The sequence below is a fragment of the Bufo gargarizans genome, chromosome 11, assembly GCF_014858855.1.
Source record: "Bufo gargarizans isolate SCDJY-AF-19 chromosome 11, ASM1485885v1, whole genome shotgun sequence".
Classification (NCBI taxonomy): domain Eukaryota; kingdom Metazoa; phylum Chordata; class Amphibia; order Anura; family Bufonidae; genus Bufo; species Bufo gargarizans.
Genome location: NC_058090.1, coordinates 29962441 through 29982694, shown reverse-complemented (window position 1 = coordinate 29982694; position 20254 = coordinate 29962441). Strand labels below are relative to the sequence as shown.

The following is a 20254-nucleotide window of genomic DNA, read 5'->3' as shown; positions in this document are numbered from 1 at the left end:
CTGTCCCCGCATCACTAAGGCTGTCCTCCTCTTCTGTTTTCTTTACACTCACTGGTCTACATTCAGACGGTTCTGTCGCAGATGGTGGAGCTGATGGCCCCATTAAGGTAGACTGTACTTGATGGCTGACTGGTGGTGTGATGATTGTTGACAATGGCAACATCATAGGTTTTTCCATCGAATCTTTTAAGACCTCCGCTTGTTCCCGCAAATACTCGGCCACAAATTCCTGAGCAAACTTGGATTTCTTCCCAATGCTACCAAAACTCTTCACTGGAGGCTTTGCCGTTACAGGGCCAGAAGTATTTACTCGATCCTCACCCTTTTCTCTCCGAAAAGAATTGGACCTTTGAGGAAAAGAAGAGTTTACCAGTGGTTTTGGAACTACAGGGGCTGTGGTTGTCCCATTAGTGGTCAGCTTTTCTGCAGTTAGGACGCTTTTCTTTTTGTCATTTTTGCCTTTGTTGGCAAGTTCAGCCTCATTTTGAGAGCCATTTGCACTATGTGTGAAGGACTGAGACCTCTTTTTTCGAGGTGCATCGTCATCGAAGAATTCTATCACGAATGCTTGCTGATTGTGCAGCAGTTCTTCAGGCTCCCGCTTTATTTGCCGTTGAAGCTTGGCCTGATCAGTCTCTGCATTCTCCTTTTCTGGAACAGGTCCTGCTGGATCTTCTGAATCGCTCTGAGTGCCATCTTCATGTCGGTTACCTGAAGCAGTGGACAGAATGGATTGCATATTGAACACATATAAAAAGGATTGGCTCTTCGGAAGCAACCGGTTTCATAAAGGAGATGCGTTTCACAAAGTGTCTGGTCACCTGGCAAACATCTCATTTGCCACGTAACTCACAACCAGCCAGGAATTTCCCTTGTAATAGCAATATTAGAACATGGTGGTCATTGAAATGATTGGCCAACCATGTAATATATGGACAACAACTCTGTAAGAGCAGAACAAGAGGTGCTCTCTTACAGGGTAGTTCTCCATTCTGGTTCATAGAGGGGGATCCTCACATGCCCCTGTAGGGTTTATGGATAGGGGTTGTAAACCTCTTCAACATTTTAGTTGAAATCTACATAAAAACTTTGCAGATATTCTGCTTTATTATTTTCCACTTAGAGTAATAATGCATTTCCATCTGCAGGTTGCAATGTGGAGTTTTAATGGTTCAAAACCATACACCAGCAAGACAGATAGGTAAAACTGTCAAGCCAGGGGTTTACAAAATGTGCTCTTATGTTAAATGGAACTATTATCCACTAGCAGAGTGATGGAAATGTCAAGACATGTTTAGCTAGAGAGTGGATGGCAATAAGCCACTCAGCGTATTTAGATATAGGATTAACAAAGTGAACTGAATCTTTGTCTCCTAGTGAATAAAGACCTACCTAGGACTCTGTAGATACACACACCATCAAAATACATAGAGAACCCAATGCATCGGGAAAAGAACCCTACCCTTAAAGGGCATCTGTCAGCAGATTTGTCCCTATAAAAAGTAAGTGGCTGATCTGTTGCATGTGCACTTGGCAGCTGAAGGCATCTGTGTTGGTTACTAGGGATGAGCGAACTTTTGTTTTCAAGTTCAGCGTACAAGGTTCAGGTTGGGGTTATCTAAAAATTCCATTATGGATTCCGCTACCACGAACTTTAACTTAACGGAAGTCTTAGATAACCTGAACGTTATATGCCGAACCTGAAAACACAAGTTCGGTCAACACTATTGGTTACATGTTCATATGTGCCCTCATTGCTGAAGTTTTAATACATGCAAATGAGCCTCTAGGAGCAATGGGGTGTTGTTGTTACACCTAGAGGCTCTGCTCTCTCTGCAACTGCTGCGCCCTCTGCACTTTAGGAGAAGTCAAGGGTAGGCATGATCACATTTACACTGCCTGGTCCTGTCAAAGTGCAGAGTGCGTGGCAGTTGCAAAGACAGCAGAGCCTCTAGGTGTAACGGCAACTCCCCCATGGCTCCTAGAGGCTCATTTAAAACTTATTTTTTCTCAGCAATGCAGGCACATATGAACATGGGACCAACACATGTAACAGGTCAGCCAGTTTCATAGGTACAAGTCTGCTGACAGATGCCCTTTAGGCCATCCATACACTTTAGAAAGTTGACTGTTAACTAAACACACGCAAAACATATTAGATCCTTCAGACAATCTCTCTAAAATTGGGGGGGTTCAACCTAGTTTCATCTAATATATATGGACACCTTTACAAACGATGGCATTCTAATTTTACCAACTTACCTTTGAGATTGCTAATGTGGATGGCAAGGTCACTCTTCGTACTGTAAACATCATCTCCAGGAGTTGTCCTTCTAATTAAACTTGGGTCATTATGAACCAACCAGTCAGCTACTTTATTTTCAACAGACATCATTTCATTTGGGCCTGTTTCCTTCAACCCTGGCTTCTTCTGTCTCATTGAGAACTTTGTGACGTGGTCCTTAATCTTTATTCTCCCGGGTCTACAGTCATCAAACTCAATGGTGAAAGAGGCATGGCTCTGCACCACGGGGGGAGTAGTGGTGTCTGTGTCTTTAGTAGGGATTTCATGGACTTGAGTCTCTGGAGATTTGGCTGGTTGCTGAAAGTCTTTCGTAGGAATTTCAAAGTAGCTTGGTTCTCTTCGGAATGAGTAAAGCGATTGGTCAGCAGAATCTTTGTATCCTAAGTTACCGTTCATTTCTTCAGTCATGTTGAGACATTTCTTTCTGTTGATCTAAAACATAATGGAAAAGGGATAGTATGTAATGAATTATTTATTCTATAGCTTAATGGACTTAATCAAAAGGACTTCTGATACTATTTCCTTATAGAGCTGGGATGATCATACTGCTAGAGTGTAAAAAACTATAAAAAAAATAAAAAATATCGAAATGTGCTGTAGGTCTATTGTTAATGCAATGGATCAGTGAATGAAGACTGGGCAGCTTTTTAGTACTATGGAGACATACAGCCTTCGTACTTTGCTGGACAGGCTTCCAAGACAAAATACCACCGGACGTATGTAGGTCCAACAGAGCTCCATATGCCTTCATATGAAATGTGAGGCTTAAAGAGGTACATTAGAGGACTCATCCACCTCTATGTGGTGGAAGAGCCTTTGGGTCCCCTCAGGCACAGGGGCCTAACCGGAGACTGCTGCCTCTGTACCTCCTATGGCTCCTGGCCCACACATTAGCCAAACCCTGTCCTATCAGCTGTCTGCTAGCCGGGATGTACCTGGGTCTTGGAGGCTGAGGGGGCTCAAAAGTTTCCTCTGCTCTAGTGCTATAAATGAGGTATTATAGGTGGGAGACTAGATTACAAATTTTGCATTGCAGCCCCCGGAGCTTCACTTTAAACTTTTTATAAAAATAATTATTTGTGTGTCCAATACTTCAGACCTGCTTTTTATGATAACAGTACAGAAGTTATTGAAGGGGTTGTCCAGAATTTAAATAACCTGGCTGCTTTCTTCCAACAGCTGTTCATGGATCGTGTCTGCAGCTTTGGTTTATTGAAGTGAATGGCCAGGGGCGGATTATCCATAGACCATACAGGGAAATTTCCCGGTGGGCCTATGCCCAGGGGGCCGCCTGAGCTCTCCTAATGGCCGGCCAGTGGAAGATTTTGGGGATGTATTTTGTGCTGTTGGCGGCAGTATTTTGTGATGCACTATGGTATTTAGCTCTGTTGGGAGGTATAATGTGCCACAATATGGTATTGCTGGCCTCGCCTACTTATGTTGGCCCTGACTTCCATCAATTTAGACCTGACTACAAAACGGGGCCACTTTTAGTATTTTTTCCAGGGCCACTTTAAGTTCCTAGTCTGCCCCTGTGAATGGTGCAATATCACACACAACCAGTGGGCAGGTGTGGCGCTGTTTTAAGAAGAAAGCAGTTGTGTTTTTCTTATACCGGATTACCCGATTAACGCGCTTGTCTAAGAGGTCCATTACAAGACATCACCTCAATTATGTCCTGTAGGAACAAACAGCAGTAATTCTCCAAACAAATAAAATAACTAGATGAATAAATGAGTGATCACGTTGCCGACTATAAAGCTTTTGTATATAGGATTTGCTTCCTAGTCACCAGCAGAAAATTGGAGAAAGATAAACTGGACTTTACATTGCAAATATAACAGAACAAAAAAGATACTACACGAGGCTTAGAGCACATTAGAATGTATACCAATGTAGTTGAGATGTCATAAGGGCAATTTTTTTTTATCCTTTTGTACAAGACGTTTTAATGCATTTACAATAATGGACTGATTTTTAAGGCGTGCTGGAGAAATCTGTTTTTTCTACATTCATCTATCATGTTTCTGTTAACAGGCACTGAGCAAACAACATGGCGACTTTTGACTTTGGGTGCCATTTATCTATAGGGAAAGGAATAGGATAAAATAGGTGGAACGCTCAGGGTGGATTCTACAGTCCCCCCAGACATAAGACTGCCAGCGGTGTCACACCGATATCTACTGTGTACAGGGAACTCACAGGGCATGTTTCATGAAGACAAGCCTTTAAAGGGGTTTTCCAGTACTTAGATATTGACAATCTATCCTCAGGAGAGGTCACCAATATCAGATCAGTGGGGGTCCGACACCCGGCACTCCCGCCAATCAGATGTTTCAGGCAGCCAATGGTGCTGGAAACTATATAGTGGACAGAAGGCTCTGTCCACGGTGTAGTTTCCAGCACCAATGTAGTGCAGATTAGCTCTTACTCACCTGAATGGGAGCTAAACTGGAGTACTGTGACACAGCCAGCCTTCTGCTTCCAGCTCCATCCCCTGTATGTATGTTTTCTGTGGCTGACCAGAACACTAGATCGGTGGAGGTGCAGAGTCCTGATCTGATATTGAGGACTTATCCTAAAGATAGGTCTTCAATATGTAAGTACTGGAAAACACCTTTAAATATTATATAATATACACTCCAGCTGCTGCAGAACCTCTTTAAAATGAAGAGAGCAATTCATAGCAAATAATCAATGGCCGGAAAGAGGTAATGTAGCAGCTTGGGAGTCAGTGGGGTTGAATGGACTTAAAGGATTTGTTTATTTCCAGAAACCACCCCACTCTGATCAATGGGCTGTGTGTGGCATTGCAGCTCAGCTCAATTAACTTAAAGGGGTTGTGCCACTAATATAAAAAAGTATCCCGCCTAACAGATGATTTTCCCCAAAATACCACCATTTATCAAACGTTATTAGCCTACCATTGCGCTCTGTGACAAATCAGTTTCGACTTTCAGTTGCTGTTGGAGACAGGGTCCATTCACACATCCGCATAATGGGTCAGCAAAATTGCAGAACGGGTGCAGACCCATTCATTTTCAATGGGGCCGTAAAAGATGCGGACAGCACACCATGTGCTGTCCGCATCCGCACTTCCGTTCTGCGGCCCGCCCCGCAAAAAAAAAAAAAATATAGAATATGTCCTATTCTTGTCCACAGCCACGGACAAGAAAAGGCATTTCTATCATAGTGCCGGACAAACGCGGAATGCACATGGCCAGTGTCTGTGTTTTGCGGATCTGCAATTTGCGGACCGCAAAACAGTTATGGACGTGTGAATGGACACTTAGAATGTAGGACGTAGGAAGCCTCATTGGCAAGGACAAGGGGTGTGACTAGTATCACATGTTATGCTGATGTCCGGACACATCTCACTGCCCTAAGGCATGACATACCAGGAAGTAGGATTCAAGCATGGGGGATAAGAGAAAATGGAAAATTAGGTAAAATAAATAAAATTTAAAAAAAATCTAAGGAAGAGCAATGGAAGATAGATTAATTGATAAAAATATACTTTAGACTGAAAATAAGTTTATGGCACAACTCCTTTAAATGGGGCTGAGTTGCGGTACCAGGCAACAGATAAGAGTAGAGCTGTTTCTGGGCAAACAGCATACTTCTTTCTTCCTCATCTCATACAATTCAGTGAGTTATTACAATGCATACATCTGTAAGGTCGCCAGTGAGGATCTCCACTACAGATCCTTGCACAGATGGGACATCTTCATTGGAATCTCTGATCATGAAGAGCATCTGATGCCCACACATTCTCCTTCATGGACTGATGTCATCTTCTCACACAACAAAAAACAAAAACAAAATGGAAACTCCCTTGAACACGATCAGCCTGATGAATGAGGATATGGAGAGCACCCAGCTACCTCTTGGCACAGACCCAATGCATAAAATATAAAGCCTATAATAACCTAAGATAACAAGCTATGCAGTCATTCAGGCATAAGGGATTATGAGATCAAGGCTAGAAACGAAGCCGGAAATAGAAGGGATAAGAGCCCATGACATGTATTATACTTCCGTATATCAATGCTGTAGAGGAGCTGCTGAGTCATGAGGCAATCAGCACCTCGGTGAGGTTACCTGTTTCCATAGATAATAAGGGCTCCACCTACGAATGAGCCTTTCGTATGAATGGATATCATGGTTAACTGGATAGTGATCTTCTAGCCTCTTACCTTCAGATTTCTCATGCTTGTTATTAGCGTCATCATCTCCCCACCAAGATGGCTGACCATATAGTGGTGTGCGATATATCGAAGGTTCTACGGACAGTAATACATCAAGTTATTGTGCCAAATATTACTCTGTCACCTGCATACACATACATTGCAATACCTACAATGGACACACATGTTTAATGGGTTGTCCCAAGATTTAAACTTCTCCCCTCCAGCAGTCCCACAGAGATGAACGGAGCTGCAGGTCCATTCATATAGCATGACACAGGGCCCCCTATTGCCATGATCACTGGGGGTCCACGATGGTCAGACACTTATTCCCTATCCTTTGGATAAGGGGTACATTTTAAATCTTCGGACAACCCATTTAATATTGGCCACTATACACATGAACTGTTGATGTGCAACCCAAACAAAAAACACGTTGGCGTGACCAAACATGCTGTAGAACCCACATTTGTCCCCAAACATTTCTTCCCACAATTTATTGATAGAAGAATGTTTTTTCAGATGCACGTCCCAACCTTCATTCCAACACAAAGTATTCTGGATACACCTCTGATGGTAATCTCAAGACAATCTTGATTGAGACACACCAATTCCAGTGCATATAATAATGTCCCTGAACACAGGTCACGTCTGATATCTACACAGTGGTGTCACCTTGCAGCTTCCACTATACAGTATCCATACAGTGCAGGCCAAAACCTAATGCCAGATCACTTGTTAGAATCTGCACAAACAAGGCTTGATACATAGTGCAGTGTGGCCACCCTGACTATATACTATTCGGTAAAATTCCTTCACAAGACACATGTATCAAACTTGCTTAGGAATGCAAAAGATTTCCTGAAACGTCAAAGTTTAGTGTGTTATATGCAAGTTTGCAGAGCACAGAGAAAAAGAAAGGTGTCTGAAATAACTCCCCTGAAAGTGGTGTCATTTCTTAAATGGACTGTATGGGATTAGAACAAAATGGCTGGTTTCTTCCAAAAACATACCTGTCTATTGGCTGGTGCATGGGATTCAACCTCATTAACTGAACTAAGTCTCAGTATGCAACCTTCACTCCTTCATTAATTTTCAGACCCCTTGCTGTTCAATTTGTAACCTGCTCCTAGTTTCAGACTTTTCTCACAAGGTTACCCCTCCCTATAGTACATGATGGATGTGCCCAGGATGCTGCTGCCTTCCCTAGCTCTCCTGTATAAGCACATTGCATTAAGAATCTCCTCTCACTTGTACAGAGAGATGTGCGATTTCCCCCTAGCCCTGCAAAGGTGAAAGGTCAGATTAAAAGACGGGGTTTACGCTGTACGCAGTCAGGTCACGTGACTGTGCAGCGCGGGCTGTTGGAGACCAGCAGGGAAGGCACTTACATCAGGACACCCTGGCGGACATGGAGAGCAGTGGAGCAGGAGCGGTAAGTTTTAATTATTTATTTTTAGTCTGATCTGAGGTCTGATGGGGGGGGTCTCACATCGATATGGGGGCCTGAATAAATAATATATGTTCTATGTTTAGCTCAGGGGCCCCACTAATATATAGAGGAGAACAGAGGCTCCTTTGTAATATATAGAGGAGATCAAGTGTCATAGGGCATTGGAACCGAACCAGAGTTCGGGAAATGTTTTTTTACACCATAAATCAATTTCTGAAGTTATTATGCGAAGTCTTGCGAGACTTCGCGAAGTAATAACTTCGGCTCATCGGAGCCAATAGATTCTAATACTGTACGGAGCTCCTGCTCCCTACAGTATTAGAATGAAGTTTTATGCAAATTGACTTCGGATGTTTTATCCGAAGTCGATTCACTCATTCCTAATTGTAAGCTCCTGTGAGCAGGGCCCTCACTCCTAGTGTTTCAGTTGTATATTAGCTAGTTACGTTGTGATGTCTTTTGTTTTCATACATGAACCCTCTGAATTGTAAAACGCTGTGGAATATGGTGGCGCTATATAAATAAAGATTATTATGTGCCTATTTGTTAGGTGCTTCGAACACCTAGAAAGGACAATCATATAAGTAAAGACACAAGCAGACCTACCACCACTGGGCGCTTTCTTGTCAGCCTTTTCCTGTTTCCCTAGCATGGAGTCCACATGGGGTGGTGGTTCCTTGCTTTGCTCCGGCCTTGATGTTTTTGGTGTCTTTAAACTCATTTGAAGTTGGCTGGTGTATTTCTCATGCTGGAGATAAAGAGATAATACACTGTAGGTGAATGCTTTTTTAATCGTTATTTGGAAAACTGCATTCGGCACAACCATATGGTAATTTTGTGGTATTTTGTTAGATCACTTGGCTATCAGAATTACCATACATATTAAGGATAAAAGGTCGTAAAATGTTCATAGGGGTCTATCCTTAGGAGCAAAAATGAAACCTGGGACAGACTCCAATCAAAAGAAAGAAGGAGCTGCAATCTTCAGCAACTCTTTTGTCCTCAGGAAAGGTCACCAATATCTGATCAGTGGAGGCCTGACTCCTACCACCCCCAACGATCAGCAGTTTAAAGAGACAAAGGCGCTCAGAGTACCGCGGCCTCTTCCTAGGCCACTGACATCATGTTCATTGGTCACGTGGCCTTGGCACAGCCAAGTACCATTCAAGTGAATGGAGCTGAGCTGCAATACCAAGCACAGCCATAATACAATGGAAGGTGCTGTGCTTGGTAAGCTGCAAACAATTGGGGGTGGGTGGCAGGCGTTGGGCCCCCACCGATTCCATACTGCTGACCTATACCAAGGATAGATCATCAATATTAAACACCAAGACAATCCCTTTAAAGTGTGAACAGAAACTCTGCAAGGTTAGGCTGGCCCACCAGTAGACCAAGGGATCTTCTGATGCTCCTATGGAAGGTAGACCCAAGGAAATGTTTATTTTCTTGGGAACAGCCAGTCTAAACAAACTGTAATGTACTTTCTTTAACCTTTTGAAATGGAAAACTCAATAAAAGACTATATAAACAGATGTTGGGCGAGGAATAACCAGTTGTTCTTAAAGGATAACTGTCACATTTAGACCTTAATTTAAATTTTTATATATGTAGTTACTAATAACATGATATTTCAGAATCAGTTACTATTAGACTGACTCACCCCTTATTTAATAAGATTCAGCCCTTAGCAACCAGTCTGCATAAAACTGCAATTTCACTATTCAGTTAAGATGGCCGCCACTGCCCTCACTAGCCAGTAACAATAGCCCCCCAAAAGTGTCAGTAACCAGATACCTCTCCCCTAAGGGGTTAATCTCCTGCAGCACAAAGGGCTCCTATTACCACATGTTGCTTTCCTTTATACACTGAGCAGACGGCAGATCTCCCTTCCCTGCTCTGCGCTGCTTCAACTCTGCATTGTCCCAGTCTGCCGAGTGAGGGAGCGTCTGCCAAGCGCAGGGACAGGGAGAAGTGCACACAGCCCAGGCACTGTTATGAGCTGCTGGGGAGGACCTGGCTTTAATCATTTACTTACAGTCCCTGGCTGTCAGTAATCTGACCTTGCACGCTGATAGACGGACCATGCCTAGCAACCCTTTTTTAGGCACAAGTAAAAGTAGGCAGTACAGGGAACAAAAATGTGGAATTAAGGGGTAATTGAATACACAGTGAAAAGTTGAAATAGGGCCACCAAGGAGATGTCACCACAATCCAATACTCCAAAAAAAAAATAATATGACAGTTATCCTTTAATGATGATCAGTTCTTCACCCAAACAGTATGCATTGGTGTCAATTAGTTTTCAGACATATGCTCTTTCATACTAAGATTATTTATGTAATTACAGACCTTTAATGCCTCCTCTGGGACCTTATGCTGAATCTGTTCCAACACGTACATATTAAAATGTATACATGTAGATAAGGAAAAGCCATCAACACCAGGACTCCATGACGAAATGCCAACTCCCAGCAACATAGACACAAACTGCATGAACTATGTATGTCTGAAGGCACTTGAAGACTGGACCAAGCTCCTGTTCTCAGCGAGTCCTCCCTGTTACATCCTCTTCAAGATATAATGCATTGACTACTCCATCTCCAACATATGCAGTTGGGCAGGAAATTGTGAGAAGCACTACAATAAATGATCGACCCTTCCACTCTTTACTGACTACAAGGGGGTCTCTCTCTCCATCAACAACTTACATTTATTCTCTGATTCTTTTCAGAAAAAAAATCTAACTCCTAGGAGACCACAGACTGCTATTTACCCATTTTCAGGGATTTGGACCATTCAGGTAGAATCATTCTGGACCAGAATCAAGTTTTTTGAAAAATTTGCTGAATCGGACAGGAAACAAATTTCAAGAAATTTGCTCATCTCCATTTTAAAGGCTATGGACACCAGCGGGGGCATTTGTTTTAATGATTGCATAAAGCTTTAAAGGCTATGGACACCTTTGGTGCATTTTACTCATTTTGGGCTAAAAACTCATTTTTTTTCAGTAGAGAATTATTACAAAATCAGTCTGTTTGCAGGTTGTCAGTTTCTGTTTTCTTTGTATCCCATCATCTGATGTCTCATGTGTAGCTCTTAGCTCTGATCTCCTGACCCCATAAACATTTATTTAAGCCGCACATGAGCTGTCAGTGGACAGGATTAAAAGAAAACAAACTGACAGCCTGCAAACAGACTGATTATTAACCCTGTATCTCAGAAACAGATAAACATTTTTAAGAAAGACCTACTGAATGCAATCATACAAAAATGCCCCAAAGGTGTCCATAGCCTTTAAAGCTTTATGCTCAAAACTGATATGGTGGTACATGAAGTCTCCCTACAGATCTCGATGATGGATCCATAGGCAGTCTATGCACCTCCATATGGCTCTGTATTCTTCCCTAGAAGCAATGCTTCCAGGGAAGAATACTGCTGTAATACATGTAGCCTGGTACAATAGCCAAAGGTTGTTGCCTTCAGTATTTTACACTAAAATCCTTCTTAGAGGTCACCAGTAGTCTAGCTGTTGACCTTAATGCAGGGACGTAACAATCGCGGTCGCAGAGGGTGCGACCGGGCGGGGGAGGGGGGCCTGCAAGTGCTTTTAGCGAGCCCAGTCTCCCTCCGCTTTGCTTTGTCTATTTAAAAAGCAAGTGGCTAGTGCGGCTGCGCACATCCCCATACATACACCCTTTCTGGTCAATGTCGGCGAGATTCAGCGCTGGAGGTCACAGGTCTCGTGGGAAGACGTGATGATGCTGCCAGTGAGATAGGACGACCGAACGCGGAACAGAGCAGAGGTAAGTATTTTTTATTATTTTTTTTTTAGGTATGCACACGCTGCGCACCATACTGGGGCACCCGGCACTATTAATTGAATTTAGAGGGGGGGGGGGGGGCAGAAAAAGAAAATAAAATCTATACAGAGAGGGTGGCAGCTGAACTGAATTTAGAAACGAGGACCCGCACCAGCCATATAGGGGGCCACAACAAAATATAATCTATACAGAGCGAGAGGGGGACACGGACAGCCAATCATTCAATTATATACAAGGGTCAAAATGAAATATATACTGTCTGGGTGGGGGCCAAATAAAATATATACAGTCTGGGGGCCAAATGATACATATACAGAGCGAGGGAGGGGGCGGGGTAATGGGGTTGCAGATTAATGGGGAGCCCCAATCCAAAGTTTGCCCTGGGGCCCATAGACCTCTAGTTACGCCACTGCCTTAATGCGTTCCTTTAGAGGCCCTACAGAAGTCATCAATGCTCTCAGAAGTCCTCCTGACTCACGTGGCTGCAGTCTCTAAACTGCTTTCCTCTGACCTTAGCGTGCCTCTGCACAAACCGTCTGCCAACAGAAAGAACTGAGCCGTAAACCCAGCCGCCGATACCAGAATTACAAAAGGATATCGTAGCCAAAGCGGATGACATCATTGAGTTTAAGGGTTATGTATCTCTGGTCTGGTATCCTCACGTCATTCACAAATGTCTGTGGAGAGAAAGAGGAGGAATGCCTTAATTAATGAAGAATTAGAAATAATTCAAAATAAGTTAGATAGGTTATCCATATATACTGCCCATTGAAAGCACAGCATGACGTAAGCACAGTTCAAATACCCGTACCACAGGATGAGAAGCTAGGCCCTATGTAATGGAGAAGCTCATATACCAATGATCTAATTTGTATTCATTTTAACCAAAATGGCAGCCTCTGCCACAAGATAAAGGACAGGGGTGGACTAGGAACATACATACAAAAAAAACTAAAAGTGGCCCGGTGTTGCAGGTGTGAGATGGGGAAACGGCACTCATTGTCTGAACATTGTGTTTGTTTAAATGAAGTTAAAGGATCTGGACTGACATTCTGCTGTTTGGCCACAAGATGCCGCTGTTTCCTAAGCACAGCAACAGACTGCATTTCATGTGATGTTGGGAACTCTCAGGGGGTGGAGTTACAAGTCTGGAGAGGAAGGCAGCAGCCATCTTATAATGAGGCTGTGAGAGACACTGAGGAACTGTGTGAGCAGTGAATCCGACGGCATCCAGGTGTGAGTGACCAGAGCTGCAGCTAAGTGAAGCTGATCCTGTCCAGAGGAACGAGGATTGCTTTCACGAGCGCTAATGAGAGCAGAGGAACAAGGCAACATACACTGCGGCACCGCATGCTTGTTAGGCTGGGTTCAGACCTGAGCGTTCTGAAACGAGCGCTCTGTATGCGCGATTGTACGGGCGTTTACAATCGCGCATACAGAGACAGGCGTGCACACATTGTCGCACGTTCCCGAATATCTATGTGCGGGAACGCGCGACAAACGCCCAAAAAAAAGCTCAAGCACTTGTTTGAGCGTCAGGTGTTTTACAGCGCGATCGTACGCGCTGTAAAACGCCCAGGTGAGAACCATTCCCATAGGGAAGCATTGGTTCTTGCCTGTTGTGCGTTTTACAGCGGGTAGGAACGCGCTGTAAAACGCTCAGGTGTGAACCCAGCCTTAGAGAAACATTTGTTCTGTTCAGAGTCACCAGCGGATGCAGAGTAGACCCGGGTCGGTAAGATCGTGCACGCACATCATTACAGTGTTGGCACCTAGAGACTGAGACCAGGCCTGTAGTTAGTTAGTTAGGGTCTCTGTTTGTGTCAGGCCAAAAGTGTTCATTGCAGGGACTCTATAACTTAAAGTGACAGTTCACATTGGAGAGCTGATCAAATTTGCACAAACTCAAGCCAGGCTGGCGTTTTACTCAGGCACATGCTACAGGACCAGTTATGGGAGGGGGAATACTGTAGATCTGTGTAAGATTGTAAGCTGTTGTGCTGCACCGCAGGCTAACCCGTACCACACACCCATACAGCGATTCTTGTTCTTTTAGGGTAATAACAGGTAAGGTGTGGCAGTTGAGTTGTGCCCACCAGTAGATAAATTACTGCCGTTTCCTCCTGCATCCATCGGAGGGCGCCGTGCTGTGCAGCACAAGGGTCTCAGCCTTCGGGCTGGGTGTATGTAAATGTATTGTATGTTCTCAGCATTTGTGGTTGTGTTTATTGCCACATTTAAGTAAAATTCTGTTTTGGTGTTGGAGTTGCTTTCCTCGTTCATGACTTCACTGTATCCTGGGGAGCCCACCCCGATACACGACTTACACAGGTGGATCGAAACTTACAGAAAGCGGTGAAATACAAATAGACAGGGCCTGCAATACTGTAGTGCAGAACATAATACCGCCCCAGCAGAACCCAATACCACAGTGCAGCACAGACTACCGCTGCCTGTCCCACAGTTTGAAACTGGACCACCGTTCTGAGGAAGGCAATACAGTCGAATTCAGGAGGGCACCAGCGGCTGCTGGCCAGGTGCATAAGTGCCTGGTGCTCCTACATTAATGCTGAGAGCATCAGATCTCTATGTACCTGACCAGCGGCCAAGAGGGGGCCTTGGGTGGCCCCCTGGGCAGCGGCCCACTGGAGAATTTCCCAGTAGGGTATATCGCCAGTCCGCCCCTGTTAAAGGGATTGTCTAGTTCAGAAAACACACTTTCATATATACCATTAGGGAAGTATGAGTTTATAGAGGGGGGAGGGGGTCTTACTTCGAAGAACCTGACCTGTCCTGCATTACAAAGACAATCCAGGAATTTGATATGTATAGTCTATCCTCAGGATAGGTCATCAATATCAAATTGTCTGGGCTCTGACCACCGCGTCCCCAGCCGATCAGCTCTGATCATGGTGCTCAATGAGCCCAATACCATTTAAGAAGCAGCACCCCCTTCTGGTACACAAAGGAATATTTGTTCACATTTAAGCAACACAGTGTTCACTTAATTAGGACCTGTCCCCTCTCCTGACCTGTCAATTTTCGTAACTACTTGCATTCCCCATGTAATAACAATTCTGGAGCATCTATTCTTATGACTCTGATTTGACATTCTTTGTTATTCCTGCTAGAAGTCATGAATGAATTGCTAGCATTCTGCAATGAAGGTCCAGATGGGTGTTACCAGTTGGAGGGGTGTCCCTGCCCAGTGACGCTGGCAGCACTGATTGGATAGTCTCAGACTGTGCAAGGACACCCCACCCACCCACTGTTAGCACCCATCTGGACCTTCATTGCAGACTGCTGGCAATTCATTCATAAATTCTAGCAGGAATAATAAAGGAATGGCACATTAAGAATCGTAAGAATAGATGCTCCAGAATTGTTATTATGTGGGGAATGCAAGTATTCGCTAAAACAGACAGAACCGGAGAGGCGAGAGGTCCTCTTTAAAACCTAGCTCCACTCCTGAAAATTCAGTTGTGAGCATCTCATTCCCCTTAACTCCATTCACAAGAGGAGAGGGGACAGGTGCTCTTTAACCCTGGGTTCACACCTGAGCGTTTTACAGCGCGTTCCTACGCGCTGTAAAACGCACAACAGGCCAGAACCAATGATTCCCTATGGGAATGGTTCACACCTGGGCGTTTTACAGCACGTACGATCGCGCTGTAAAACGCCCGACGCTCAAACAAGTACAGGAGCTTTTTTTGGAGCGTTTGACGCGCGTTTGGGCCATAGACTCTTTGGACAACACTGCTGTCAATCACCCAAACGCGCGTCAAACGCGCGTTTACTATTACAAAAAACGCGCATAAAAACGCGCGACAAAAACGCGCATAAAAACGCGCGTTTGCGAAACGCTTAGGTGTGAACCCAGCGTAAAGGGAACACTCTGCGAAAAGCCAATACTATGTCTTATAGTGCAGGGGATGAGGGTTTGGAACATAGGGGTTGGGATTCTCCATGGCGGTATTTGAATTGGTCCGCCCCCCAGACCCTACACTAGATATAGCACATGATCAGTTCTGCTTGGAGTGCTCCTTTAAAAAAAAACTACTAATGTACTAATGAATATCACTTGCAGCTGTTTAGGCATACCCAGACACGAACGCGACGGCAGGGACTTTTCTATTAAAAGATGCAGATTAAGGCTACTATTTTCATGTACAAAATCTTAGATTTGTATCTGTATAACCGATTTCCAAGCCTAGAGTGCATGCAAAGAACAGGGATCATTTTCTACTATGCCAAGGCCACCGTGCACGTAATGTATGAACTTTGAACTATTGAATAGCAAACCAGTTCATTTTATCTGTCTGTGCCACCCTAGAGCTCCATCAGGTTAGTGTCCATCATTACGAAAAACATGACCGCTTTCTTCCCAAACAGCATCACACATGCCCACAGGTTGTATATGGTATTGCAGCTCAGCCCCATTCACTTCAATGGAGCCGAGATGCTTTGCAAAGACACAACCTATGGATACATGTGCGTCTAAGAACACAGCCATGTTTTTCTAATTCTTTGCAACGGTGCCATCAATGATGGAAAAAGTCTCCCATCAGCCATGGTCTTCCTGCCTAGGTCCTCCCAAGCAGCTGACGACTGTGGCGGATCTCCTTGAGAATGGGGTTGAGGGGAATGAGGTGCTCAAAACCGAATTTTCAGGATTAGAGAAGAGGACCTGTCCCCTCTTTAGTAACTACTTGCATTCCCTGTGTAATAACAATTCTGGAGCATCTATTCTTATTACTCTATGTTGTGCCATTCCTCTATTATTCCAGCTAGAAGTTGTGAATGAATTATTAGCAGTTTGAAATGAAGGTCCAGATGGGTGTTACCAGTTGAGGGGGTGTCCCTGACACTGGCAGCACTAATTAGATAGTGTTAGTGTCAAATACTTACCTGTCCATGCTCCAGTGGCTGATCCGGCCTCTCTGTTGGGACGCAGCCGGAGTCATGCTTTATAGTCTCACCAGCGTTTATTGTACTATTGTTTGGATCCCTGGTATTCTGACTTTTGGATTGTCCCTGACCTTGCTCCTGATTGCCGATTATTCCTCTGAAGTGATCCCCTGGCATTGACCCCATCTGGTATTTGACTCTGCATTTGTATCTCGTCTTGGTTCTGACGTATCTCTGCTTTGGAACCTGGCTCGATTTTACCTTAGCTTTTAAATTGTGATCCGGTCCTGGTTTTGCCTGTCTGGTTTTAACCTCCTTCTGTCTGACCTGTACTTAGGGACTGTCACCAAGTTGTGGGGCGCCATTTAGGACAGTGGTGAGGGTGGGTTACAGAGCTGCACTGTTCCCTGCCCTACGTGACAGTCATAGTGTGCGGGGAACTGGTAACATCCAGTTGGAGACTTGCAGACTGCTAGCAATTCATTCATAACTTCTAGTAGGAATAATAAAGGAATAGTACATCATACAGTCACAAGTATAGATGCTTCAGGATTGTTACTATAACAGCCATGTCAGGAGAGGGGACACTGTAATTGTAGGTTACGTTACATTGCTCGTGAACTTACTCCATTCAGGCTCCCGAGGTCCTTCACGCGATGCTCGTCCTTTTCCTTGTCATAGTTGATGACGGCGTGCTGTTTATCCACACTGCGGGACTAAGAACACACAGATCTATAATTTATTCTTTGTTGTCAGAGCTCCGCAGACAATGAATATGTACGTCCTGCAAGCCGAGGACATCTAGAACATCACATCTAGGGAATCTTGCCACCAGGAAAAATAAATTCTGTTAAAGAATAAACACTTTAATCCCATTATTCCAGGAGAATGAATGTAGATCGAATAGAAAGGTGCTTATCCACATTCTGCAAGCCCAACCTAGCGTGATAAGAGGGGGTCGGAGGAGTTCATCCTCTTCACATTGGTGGAGCATCAATCAACGTGCACCAAAAGACGAGACAAAATTGTTCATAGTGTACAATACCAAAATGACATAAATTTACCAGTATTTTCCTGGGGTCCTGCCGTTTTAGGGATCGAGGCAGAGGATGAATGGAGTGCTAGGTTATGCATGGAGCACCGCTTTTTCATCCCCTCGAAGGGCAACTGAAATACGCTCCGTGTGACAGCAGTATTTCCCGGACTGGGCGCTGCTCCTGTGACACGAACTCACTGCATTATAAGGATTTATAATGCTGTATGTTCCCGCCTGACCTGAATTGTACTCACATAGTGCTGTCAGTACAGTTCAGTACCGACGAGGTCAGGACGGAACACAGAAACAGCTGGCAAATACAGCTGGATTTCATGGACCGAATAGACTTGTGTAAAACTGTCCTAAGGAGTGGTGACGCATGTCTCCCCTACATCCTGATTCTCAGAAACATGCAACAACCAGTAAAAGAGGGGTTTAGAGACCAGATTTAAAATCTTGAACTGAAGATTGTATGGAAGTTGAGAAAACTCCTTAAAGGGACACCGACAGGCCTTCTGAGCATAATTAGCTCTTTATATGCCCCCCTAGGTCTTATAATAAGTTTCCAATTCATATAAGTATTATCCCTGTGCGCATTGTAAAACGTTAAAAATAATCTTTATAATCACCTGCCCAAGGGGTGTTCTTTGTGCCCAGCCGCGTCCCAACTGCCGGATCCTTAGACACGCCCATCTCATTAGTATTCACTTCGCTGGGCGGTGTTTTGCTGTCCCCGACATTCGGAGATCCTGCGCATGCGCCTGGCACCCTCGCTCGCCGGGATCACATTGCGCCAAGTGAATACTAATGAGATGGGCGTGTCTAAGGATCCGCCAGTTGGGACGCGGCTGGGCACAAATGCGGCACAAAGAACGCCCCTTGGGCAGAAAGGACAGGTGATTATAAAGATTATTTTTAACGTTTTACAATGCGCACAGGGATAATACTTATATGAATTGGAAACTTATTATAAGACCTAGGGGGGCATATAAAGAGCTAATTATGCTCAGAAGGCCTGTCAGTGTCCCTTTAAGGCTAGGTCTACACGACGACATTTTTCGCGCGACAGATAGGGCACAATTACGCTGCAACATTTGTCGCGCAACATTTTGTGTCACCAATGTCATGCGACAATTTTTATAATGGCAGTCTATGGCGTCGCACTGCAACATGCGACATGCTGCGACTGCGACACGAGATGGATTTTTCTGCGACCGTCACGTCGAAGTCGCGGCATGTCGCATGTGGCATTGTGACACCATAGAGTTGTGACAATGGTGCGACAAATGTTGCAGTGTAGTTGTGCCCTAGCGCGACAAATGTAGACCTAGCCTAAAGGGTTATCCTGCAGCAGAAAGGACACACCCTCTGAGCTGCCAGCTTGATATAGCAGACTAATTGGAGCAATGAATGGGGGGGGATCTCTAGATCCACATGAAGTACAGGGCTGGTTCTAATTTTGTTAGAAACAGACTGTCGTGTACTATAAGATGTCTGATTTTCTTTTTTTTTACATTAATCATGGGATAACCCCTTTAATGTGTTTCCAGAAACATGTAGCTATACTATGCGGTTTATCCTTATCCACCTCTATTTTCATTTTAATCAAGGTAGCGGGATATTTCAAGGACCCACAATTTACCTTTGTTCATATTGACAGAAATCTATTTAGAATTTTAAATTTTAATAATGATTCTTTTAATTTATTTTTTTTATTAGCAGATTTGTTACCAACACAGAATCTGCTCTGGGGACAGCACAGGAATTCCCTGACCTGTCGCATTTAATGGTTAATCTTGGCCTTACGTTCCTGTTTACTCTATATATAGACTTTTTCTGATGACATCACTGGCCTTGTCAGGGCTGTAATGCAAATTAGACCTGATGGCTGTAACGTACTGGAGCGTATACAAAGGGCAAGGTACACTAGCTGAGGTGATGTCATTTATCCCACAGATTACTGCAATATCGCCTGCAGGGGAATGGCAGGCTGGTACAATAACTCTGTTATTAAAGAGGAGCTCACTAAAGGAGCACTAACAGATAAGACACTTCTTCATTTACAGTCATGACAAGGTCCCTGGATGAAGATCTCAGGCTACGTTCACTTCTCCGGCAGGTAAATCAGGTAGTCTGTGCCAGCAGAGGAACGGACTACCGGAGTTACAGTATCTGGCATAGTCTGACACCGCCAGATCCCCGTTAACTATAATGGGATCCAATAGAGATCCGTTGCAGCGAGCTCCAGAGGAGCCGATGCAGAGGATGGGAGTAGTAGTGGCCCTGATGACATGTGTCATGATGTACTCCCTCAGGCCGTCACTGCTTGGAGTTCGGTGCAGTGAAAAGGTAGTTTGAAGAATCAGACCACAAATAAAAGTATAACAGTATAACCTGTGGCACATCCAGCAGTGTTTATTACACAAAGTGCAGCTTCTGGCACCAGATAAGGAGGTATGGTGGCTGGTTGGATGGCAACAGGTTGGCACTAGCAGGCACTTGTGGATATAGTTGTCTACTGTCTTAATGATAGTCTGGCCTAGC

At 44.3% G+C, this 20254-nt stretch overlaps 1 protein-coding gene across 1 annotated transcript in view; it reads right to left on the bottom strand.

The window, feature by feature from the left end:
- Window positions 1-20254, bottom strand: part of CEP170B (centrosomal protein 170B) — a 72405-nt gene that overhangs the window by 28189 nt on the left and 23962 nt on the right. The window contains 7 exon segments of the mRNA XM_044272187.1: window positions 2-711; window positions 2263-2737; window positions 6476-6588; window positions 8552-8693; window positions 10295-10353; window positions 12365-12443; window positions 17301-17390. Coding sequence (XP_044128122.1) covers window positions 2-711; window positions 2263-2737; window positions 6476-6588; window positions 8552-8693; window positions 10295-10353; window positions 12365-12443; window positions 17301-17390 — 1668 coding nt within the window.